Consider the following 10,460-nt stretch of genomic DNA (forward strand, 5'->3'; position numbering starts at 1 on the left):
ATACTCAAGGATATGGGGCACTCTCAGTGAAACTTGTGCAAGAGACAAGAAAAGTCCTCTGCCTGCAGATCGTTTGTCCCAGCACCTTTCTTTTGCCTCTTGCTTTCTTATACCACCTTGCAAAACTGAGGCGCACATCATCACTGAGCCCTGCTGCGGGAAAGAGGGGGGCTGAGAAGCTGTTTCACATACCTTCTTCTTGAACCTCTTCTGTGGGTGGGAAACGTCACACAGCAAAGGGAATGGGAGGAGAAAATTAAAACAAGAGATATCTTATTGGAACATTCTTGAGGTTTGCCAAGCTCCCAGGCCATTATGGGTAAGAATACACAATGATGGAATTACAGGGTGAGACAGAATTAAAAATAACATTTTTATGGGCATATTATGGGGTTATAAATGTTACTGAAATATGGGAATATAACCGCAAATGAAAACCACATTAAAAAAGGCATCCAATACTTTATTCTTTATTAGAGCTGGATATAATTTCCTAAAATTGACTTTTGGTGAATTTTTAACCAAAACTCCTGAATTTCTTTTGTTACAAACCTATTTCTAAAATAGCAAAAAGTTTTCACCAACATTTACCAATTTTTTGAAATTTCAAAGAAATTCCTTATGGAATTTCAACAGATGGATCTAAACTCTGCAGGGTGTCCCCCTCCCTTTTAGAAATTTAAGCTTTTAGAGAGAAAGGAGGGGACTTGACACTGTTGTGACAAAAAAAAAGTCAAGCAATTCAGTAAAAAAGGTAGACCGAAACAAATGTTTGTTTCTATGTATATATATATACAAATCTATATAAAATATATATATTGTTTCTTACATATGCATGTCATTTATTTTATATATATATAAATGGTTTGGCTTGGTTTTTTAAACAAAAAACCAGTCTTGATTTCCTACCAGCTCAATAAGTGACATCAATGTCCATCATTGCATTGATGTCTGTGGCTTGGGACTGGCTCCCAGCCACTGGGTATGAACCATTTGCTCTGGATTTCTCCACACACATTCTTTCTCCATGCTGAGAGAGAAAGAAAGCAGAAGCCATGTCACATACCTTCTTCCTGAGCTTCAGGTGGCAAGTGTCATGGAACAAGAAGCAACAGCAAGCAGGAAAATGAAAACAGAAAACTGTTAAAAACTGGTATTGGGGTGAGCTAAGGCCTGGAAAAAAATGTGGTTAGAAAGCAATGGAGAAAAGTTATATGGAAAGGAAATGGATAACTGTGGAAGAGAACTCAAAAGTCAAGCAAAAGTGGAGAGCAAGGAAAAGATACACCTCAAAGGAGACAGTCATGCAGATTAAAAAAAATAGGAAGTCACCTGCCTATTAATTTCATATTAATCATTACATTCTTGAAACCCAAAAGTAGACAGTTAGGGGAAGAAGGAGAAGGGCAAGAAGTGCTTCTCCTTTAAGGAAGGCTTGTCTGTAGGAGCAACACCCTTTGCTTACTCTTTGGGCATTTGGCAAGGCATGAAGGATGGAGCATGAACAGCACCTTCACCTCCCAAGCTCTGCCCCGCTGGGGCAAAAAGCTCTACAAAAAGCTCTACACCACATTTCTTTTTTTTTTTTTTTTTAGCCCTTGATCCCCTCAGAAGTAATGCTGGCGGAATTAGAGACATAAGGATAAGGTACTTTAGGGCAGGAACTACTGTCAGCATCCTCTGTTCCCACCACTGCTGACAGGAATTAGCCAGTTGCAGCAGTTTGGGGGAATCCATAAGGGAAAAAAAAAAAAAAGTATAAAATCCTGAAGATGGAAATTTCTCCACAGAGGCAAGTCTCTGTCTCAGAGATGGTCTCATGCCCTCTACATGCAAATATTTCATCTCCCAGTAAAGGGAAATGAATACTAAGAACAGATCCTGGGAGGAAGCCTCAGAGTTTGGCCCTTTGTCCCAGACACACTGGGGAAATGAAGGATGACAACTGGTAGCCACACTTGACTGAACTGAAGCCAGTGTGTCAGAAGTGCCCAGCAAAGACAGCGATGCCTCTCCAAACTTTTCCTCTCCCTGCTGCCTACAAAAGCTGACACAACTCTGGTGAGAAGAGTTTTTCATGCTCCATCTTTCCAGATCAGCACTCTGTTTCTTGCAGCTTGTCAAATCACCTTTTGCCAGCTAAAGGCGTGTTAAAAAACTTGATCTTTGCCAGTCAGTTCTCTGCCTCACCTTTTTATCCTGGGCAGCACCCTGTTGGGTGTCCCTCAGGAGCTGGGCAATCTGCTTTTCTTTTTAATTTCACAATTTAAACTCAATCCATGGACATTGCCAAAAGGAGGATGGCAGGATTTCACTGATGATACATTGTGTGGGCTCTGCACCAGTCCCTGCTCTCAAACATTCATTGTTTACAGCCAGGTTAGCTCCCAGCTTTACATCCATACCCTACAGCTCATCCAAATACTGCGTTTCACCATGACATGAAGGCTCTGCACATCACAGCCCAACTTGACAGGTTTTATGTTTTCTGACTGATTTACCGATCAAGTGTTTCAGATCACGATTAGCAGCAAGCGCCAAAGAGAAGGGTGAGCTACAGACAAGGAAAAAGCAGGACCAAGAATCAAAGAAAGATAAATTACGTTCTGAATTTTTTTGTTACCTTCTTCTTCGTACTCCTCTGCATTGAAATAGGGAAGGGAAAAAAAAAAAAAAAAAGCAGACAAATGAACCATCGGCCTTGACACATTGGTAGGACATTGCCCATGGCAGAGCCCTTTGCACTCACAGGGATGCCGGGCAAGATGGTCACTGAGAGGCCGCTTCCAAAGCGGCAAGTAAAATAGCAAATAAAATTACTTTGAGAAAAGAGAGAAAGTATAAAAAGGGGAGGAAGGTGATACTGAATTGGGGGGGGGCAATGGGAACTCAGGTGTACACGCATGTTAGGAGGAGAAAGGTGGCAGAGAGGGTCTCCGACTATAAGAAAAAAACAGAAAAGAAAAAAAACATGCATATTTCTTGTATATATTGTGGGGATTTTATGTTTTTAAGCAGAAATTATGTATACAAAAGCCTCAAAATAACTTGCCAGCAGATGGCAGTGCCCCTACAAAAACCAAGATGCATTCCTTGCAACCAGGGCATCAGCGTGGGGCTGAAACCCCAAGGGCTGCCCGCAGCACAAAGACAGCCCAAGTGCTACAAGAAGTGTAAAATCACCAGAAGCTGGTGACAGTCAGACAGACAGACGCACAAAAAAGAAACCTCACATTTGTCTAACTGTACCGGCACATTTTGTTAAAACCTCAACAACGGGCAGAAAGGAGAAGACGGACACGGCCAGTGAATGCTTCAGGCTTACATGGAAGCAGAGACAGATTTAAGACTTACCCTCTCCTTGATCCCTGTGAGAGAGGAAAAAAAGTTATTGAAGCTAGATAAATATTTCTTCCACTCCATATTACCGCCAAGCTTTAAACCATATACTGAAGCAACCCAATGCAGTTATTTGAAGTCTGTTGTTTCTTCTTTCCCCCATTCTCCTTCCGCTCTTCCAGGAGCCGTTTGGTTTTAAGAGTAGTAAAATTGACTGGGTTTGGGTTTTATTTTAGACAGTGTTCCTGGTTCTGAAGTGCATATGGATCCATATCAAGGAATAATCCTACCACCACAAGGCTATAACGTGATACCCACACATGAGAGTAGTGCAGGGGCTGATGAAGCCGGACCTCAGCTATGGTGTGCCAGGCAAGCCAGCCAGATGTGCTACACTAGCCCAGATGTGCTACGAGCTCCCTGAACCCTAGGGCTGCCTAATAAAAATTTGGCACAAACCAGATGCTGCTCAATGTTTATCCCATGGCTGTAGCAACATCAGTTTCATGCTCTGTTCCCATTCCTTGCCCCCACTTGCCAGTTTCTCCTGCTCTACCATCACCTTGCATGAAACCCAAACCCCAGAGCCGCCCTGAGGCCAGGCCCTAAATGAGGGATGTGTTAGTGATTGCCTGAAAAAGGTGCCAAACCACATCTTTTGAAAAAAATTTTTAAGAGCAGCCTGGATAAAATGACACAGGTTGTGCTGAGCCTGCCTTGTAGCAGAGAAGGGGGCTGAGTGACCACTGCAGGTCTATCCATGCTGCCTCTGATCCCACGATTGCCTTAAATGTCCCCTCTGTACTTCCTGATGCATAAATACCAAATGACCCTGGCTGGGTTTGGTTATATTACTCTAGATTTGTTAAACCAGGGCAGAAAGCAGCTCCTCCACTACCCTGTGTGTTTTATTCCCCCTGCTCCAGGTGCAGTGCCACGAGCACCGCAGACAGGCTGAGCTGGGGGAGGTGTTTGGAGGATGTCCTGTATTGGACTGAGAGGGTGTGAGGTGAACTTCGATGGACACTTTGACACTCAAAGCCAAGAGGCCCCTTCCCCACTGCCTCAGGGTCTCTGGGCTGTGCACAGAGCGGCACCCAGCCCCTTGTCCCCACGGGGATGTCCTCGCTCTGCTGCATGGAGCCAAGCTGAACAGATGAACACGCAGGCAGCCTTCTCTCTACTTACACTTCCTCGGTATCAGACATGTTGGCAACGAGTTTCTAGACAAAAGATATAGAGAAGGGGAAAAAAAAGAAAAAGAAAAAAAAAAAGGTGTTATTAGTGAGTGTACCTCTAAAAAATGTGAAGGCAGGAGCAGATGGGTTGACATTTGAGGACAAAAAAAAGCCAAGCACCTGCTTTCCCACACAGCAGCCAATCCCCCACCAACACTGCCCTTTTGGGAGCAGCACAGCCTTTTGGCAGACAGGTCAGACAAGGACGGGGAAAGAGGAAAAGATCATCTGGAAAGACGTCCCATCAACTCATCTGCCTTCCACAGGCAGGCCCAGGGGGGAAACCTGGACCCATCTTTGTTAAAAAAACCTCCAGAGCTCAGGGAGATGGGCACAGGCCAGAGTGTCCTCTTGCACCCATCTGACATTTCCATCGCTCCAGCAAGATCAGAGAAACTTTTCCTTTTTTTTATACTACCACAAGTGGGAAGGTGCCAAAGCATTAGTCAGAGCTAAAAAAAAAATAACTGAAACTACCAATATTCCCAGAGATAACTACTTGTCAGCACCCAAAAGTGTGTCTGGTTTGTACAGCTGATGAATGAATGAACAATTATCTGTTGATTAGTTTAAGATGAAAACTGGCCAAATGCCTGGCTAGGCAATTCACATCAGAGTAACCTGTTGTATTTATTGCAGCCAGCCCTCGCGCTACAGGGCAGAAATGAGCCCATCCACGACGCTGTCCTGGCTTGCCTTTCTGCACAGCCCAAGTCAGGACTGGGTGCAGACCAGTGCCCCCAGAGAGCTGCAGCCAGGGAGGTGCCATGGCTGGACATGGCCACTCTGCTGATCTTTGCCGGACTGCAAATGTGTGTATCGGAGCCTCAGCTGGAGTCAGCGGGAGCAGCGCTGCTGTTTGCGGAGCATCGTGTTGATACTGCACGCTGCGCCAGGTTTGGTGATGGCAGCGGTGCAACACCATGGCTCTCCTAAAGGCATCAGATGCCCTGAGGAGGCGGGGAAGGGCCCCTCAAAGCCTCCACCAAATCCACAGTGAGCCTTAAATTAGAAAGCCAGGCTCCTCCTCACTGGGAAACCCAAACCATGACTTCCCTGACTTCATTACTCAGCTGATATATGAGAGATGTCTTGAAGGAGCAGGTGGGCTGACTTAGGTTCAAAAGGAACAACTGCAGCTCAGCAGCTTTCTATTTCAGAGGAAGGCAGTAATCCCATAGTCTCCAACCCTGCCCTATAAGGGATTCTCTCCATTCCCCAGTAGTGACCCCAGGCACCACACGTTAACACCAACAGGATTTAAAACCCTTATGTTCCAAGCAGCGATAAACAGACAGCATTTTTTCTTCTAGTTCCTCATTTATCCTCTTTCTGAAATTCAGCATTGCCCTGGAAGTAGTGCCAGCAATGGCTGTGTTATGACCTGATCTGAGTAGTTGGATGGGAGGATGATCTATCTACTGTGAGGACACATGAGATTTAGTTTCAGTGATCTCTTGGTCCCGGGTTGCTTTTAACTTGGTAGCTGTGTTTGCCCTCTCTTCAAGAGCAGCAGCTATCCCAAGCAATACTTTGGGGACTCTAAGCCCATCAGGCAGGAGAAGTCTGGGAGAAATTTCATGTTTGGGAGGAATTTCAGCTCTCCAAAAGGATTTTCTGCTGCAAAAATTTCTGCTGCTGCTTCTGTTACTTACTTGGATGCTACAAGACCTCTGGTCTCTCTCCTCTGGTCTTTTTTTATCTAGATCATCAAATCTTCAGGATAAAGACTTCCACTTGCTATTTGCACAGTGGCTAGCAGGTTTTCAATCTCATTTCAGCCTCCAAAAATGATTCAAGCTATTAGTAATAATGCTTGACAGTATGTTGGGTTATGCAGTGGAACAGCAGAGCTTCTTCTGGCAAAAACCCATAGAGGGAACTTGCCAGATGCCCAAGTGTTGGCTTCTTCCAAAATGCATGCTCTGTAAAGACTCAGGGCAATAGCCAATCTTCCCATGGATTCTGCCTTTAATTTATAAACCAGCTTTCTTCAAAAAAAAAAAAAAAAAAAAAAAAAAAAAAAAGACGACGTTTAAAGGGCTTTGGGTTAGACTCTTCTTCCCTTTCACTCCAGTGAGGAGTAATACTGCTCAATGCTGGAGAAAAAATCAGCTCGAGAGCCCTGCATATGCATACAGAGAGCAAACATCTGTTCAGTGTAGGGTAGGCACGTAACGCAGCGCATGCTGTTCTTTCCAAGGCAATTGAAGTCAACAGGAGTCTTTGCAATCAGGCTTTCCATTAACAGTTATTGGAATGAGCTCATCTAGTCTCCAATTTAGCTCTGAGGACATCTTACTGAGGGTTGTCACATTGGCTGTTCCCCTACACCCTTCCATATTTGTTAATCCAAGCGCTGCAAATGCGAATGGGATTTTGCATGGCATCTGTCCGTGTGCTATAAAAGCCTAGCGAGAACGCCAGCATCCCTGACACCGTAAGACCCCAACCCTGAGGGGTTTTTCTGGGCCCCGGATAAAATGAATTAATAACAAGTGCATTTGCAGACTGTGCAGAGATGAGCCAGACACAGAAACGCCACAGGCTAGGGCAGGGGGGACAGAAAAGTGCAGGGGGAGATATAGATTTCAGCCTTCCAAGGGCCAAATGTTCAGCCAAGTTTGTTCGCTCCGTCGGGAGGAGCTGGCATTTAAGGCTATAACTGACTGCCACTGCCCTGGCTGAAAAGCCGAAAAGGTCTAGCCTCAAGAAGAACAAGGTGTCTTGTGCACTCGTGGCATTCAAAAGCCATCTGGTCCCTCAAAGCCAGGGGCAAAACACAGACCATCACAGCAACAGCCACCCGAGATGAGAAAGTCTCTTTGATGCCCAGCACTGTCCACATAGCTAACTCTGTCATCATAGCAGCCAGCAAAACCAAACCATATTTACATCCAAAAGGCAATAAAGCAAGCAATCTGCTAAGAGCAGTATTTTTTGCAGTTAGGATTAAGTTCGCTGAAGGCAATGGAAAGTCTCCAGCTGGCTCGGGATTACCCTTTGGTGGAAATTACTTTACACACAGAAAATGCAGCCTAAGATTAAGGCTGTTAGCACCTTAAAGCAATAACTAGGTTTTGTTTGTACAGTGGCAGAAAAATGGGGTCTGGTCTTGACTGAGGTTTAAGGATGTAATAAAATCAATTAGTTAATACTGCCCACTATTTGGAAGGAAATGAAAACACATGGGAAAGTTTTGCCAGACCAAAAACTTCCTGCTTGCTCCCACCCCTTAGAGGTGAAAGCAAAGGTTATTGTCTGTATTTTGTTCCAAGTAAGTGGGTTACGGCTGGAAGGACAAATACCCTGACCCTCCTCAGCCCCAGGTGGGCAGGAATGTCACGTCCCCTTTGGCCCCAAATGCTCCTGCCCTTGACTATGAGCAGAGCCAGCACATCCCAAGAAGCCTCTTAGCAGCTGAGAATGCACCCAGGGAGGGGGAATGGGCTGCCTTGCGCCTCCGGGCCATCCCTGGAAATAACCTGCCCGTCAGTCATCCCCTCCCAAGCCAGGCCATACAAGGGAGGCAAGGTAGCAAGAACCCTATGGAAAGGGAGGAGGGCAAACGTGGCCAGGAACGGGCAATGGGACCTGTCAGGGACAGCTATCAGGTGAGGACTAGGGATGTGATCCACAAAGCACCACATGGCCACGTGTTCCCAACAGGAGCTGCTGCACACCCTCTGCATCTATTTTTATATAGGTACATATATATACATTAAAAATATGTGTTGCGTATGTCTATTAAATACATATCAATATACTTTTCTATATAAAAAGTATACATGTATACTTCTTTTAATATATACTCCCTTTTGTCCCTCTGCCTCCTTCCTTTGATTCTGAAATGCTCAGTACTTTTAAAGTCCCAGAAGAGAGAGCTGGAGAGAGAAACACCCACTGCAGCGCTGCTTCTGAAACAGGGTAGCAGGACCCACACTGCTGCAGGCTCCACTGACATAGAGCAAAATCCTGATTCCCTGCCCCAAAATGTGCCCTTTATCCTTGGCTTCAGGGTGATATGATCTGTCTGATCCCTGCATGGGGTTTGCTAGGAACAACAAGGCTGAGACAGAGAACTAAAAGACAGTGACCATGCTTAGCTTAAATCCCCTGTCTCTCCCCTGGTCTCGCACCCATGAGGGATGGCTGCCTGCCCCAGCAATCGCCTACAGCCTCTCTGGAGCTCCCCTGCGCCAGCATCACGGCTCCCACCCAAATCGCTGGCATCAGATCCACTTGTGCTGGTGACACTCCTGCCTTTCCAGGATTCCCCCTCACCCCATCAGCAAGGAGCTCTGCCCCAGCTGCAGGCTGGTGGGGGAGATGCCCCACACTGAGGGGTCACCTGCATGGGTCAGGCCAGCCAAGCACAGGGGTCTGAAGCCATATATAGAGGGAGCATCTCATCACTGCTCTGAATTTATCCCCCTCCTCCTGTCCCCCCATGCACACAGGGAGTTTCTCTCCCAATCTTCTTTTCCATAGGAGCGGGCAGTTTTCCGTAACCACATTCTTGTTTCTCAGGTCTCTGTCTAGCCCCACACCCCACCCCGCCTGCCAGCAGCTCCCTAATTGTCCTGCCCTTCATCCCTCCCACCTCGACCATCCCTTTTTCTGGGTGTCAGGGGAGGGAAGGTCAACACTTCCCTCCTTCTGTGGAACGAGTTTTTCACTTCATTCACAGCCCCACACCTTGGTTTTGGAAGGGTCTTTTCTCCCACCACTGATTCTTGAGAATTCAGAGCAACCAAATCTCTGCAGGTGACATGAACCTCCTGTGCTGCCCAACCAAAGCCAGGAAGGAAAGGTGCCTTTTCCTTAGGATCCTGGGCTAGCTCCCAGATCCTGTGGACCCCAACCCTCCCCTGATGCTTCTTTATTCAAACCAAGGCTCAACCCCTCTGTGTTTTTACCCCCAGCAGCATCCCTCGCCGGGGCTCCTACTTACCTCAGAGGAGTGGAGAGAAGCACCAAGCTCCCTGCTGAAGGGGACGGGCAGGCTGGGATCTGCGAGCGTCCCAAGGTGATGCAGCTCTCAACTTATAGTGACATTTGATCGTCTGGAGGAGCCGATTGGCCCCAGACTCCCTGCGCTGGGCAGGGAAGGGAGCAGAGATGGGGCGGGGTGGGGGGATGGAAGGGGAAGCAAGGGAAGGGGAAAAAAAGGTCATACCATGTATAGGAGCAGCTGGAGGAATTGCACAGATGATGCTAAGATGGGAGGGACATGTTTGAAAAAAAAAAACAACACACCACCCTCCAGGGCTTGTTTCTATATTTACAGCCCCACCAGGCAGGCAAGCTTAAAGAGGGGTAACTGAGGCAAAGGCAACTCGGAAAAAGACTGTGGGGCCCCTGCAGCTCTGTGGTGCATGATCACTGCTTAAAACCTGGTTGAAGTACCCTGGCTTGTGTAATCTCAACCCTAGCAGCAGCCTCCGCTCTCCTGGCTGGGCAGGGGCTCTGCCCTGCTGCCCCTCTATGTGTAAATGGCTTTGGTTGCGCTGCAGGGTTGGAGCTTGTGGAAGGCTTGGGGACCCTCTACCATCCCATGGTCTTTGAAACAAGCGGTCCCAGGGCATGTGAGAAGTCAGAAGCACATAGCACATGTGTCAGGTGTGTGTTTGTGCATGGCTGGTGTGCAGCATGCACCCACCTCTCGCTAAAACTACCAGGGCTCTGCCACATGTCAGGGCTTGAGGAGATCTGAGGCAAAATGCAAGGGAGCAGAAACACAGCAAGAGAGCTTGTCTGACCTCAAGCCACACTCAAAGATGTTCTTAGCATGCTACAAAATGATTATTTAAGTAAGGACAAACCCCAGATGACTGGACCCCACCTGGAATCCTCTAACCACCCCAAAGGGTTCTGCTGCCC

The 10,460-nt window shown here is 46.9% G+C and overlaps 1 protein-coding gene across 50 annotated transcripts in view; it reads right to left on the reverse strand.

Annotated features, from left to right (window-relative positions):
• TNNT3 (troponin T3, fast skeletal type) overlaps window positions 1–9,652 on the reverse strand; it is a 31,335-nt gene extending 21,683 nt beyond the window's left edge. For 16 of the 50 annotated variants that reach the window (XM_026850540.1, XM_026850538.1, XM_026850526.1 and 13 more), the window contains exons 1-5: window positions 9,532–9,649; window positions 4,528–4,562; window positions 3,355–3,368; window positions 2,624–2,641; window positions 193–210 (exon numbers count right to left, since the gene is read on the reverse strand). In XM_026850540.1, the coding sequence (XP_026706341.1) occupies window positions 193–210; window positions 2,624–2,641; window positions 3,355–3,368; window positions 4,528–4,547 (70 nt within the window). In that variant the 5' untranslated portion in view covers window positions 4,548–4,562; window positions 9,532–9,649. Of the gene's footprint in view, window positions 1–192; window positions 211–1,066; window positions 1,079–2,623; window positions 2,642–3,354; window positions 3,369–4,527; window positions 4,563–9,531 lie in introns of all 50 variants that reach the window. The other 34 variants (XM_026850559.1, XM_026850563.1, XM_026850549.1 and 31 more) reach the window with 14 other exon arrangements.
• Window positions 9,653–10,460: the final 808 nt, after the last annotated feature.

Source organism: Athene cunicularia, assembly GCF_003259725.1.
Source record: "Athene cunicularia isolate RWA chromosome 5 unlocalized genomic scaffold, athCun1 chr5_part2, whole genome shotgun sequence".
In the NCBI taxonomy this organism is placed as follows: domain Eukaryota; kingdom Metazoa; phylum Chordata; class Aves; order Strigiformes; family Strigidae; genus Athene; species Athene cunicularia.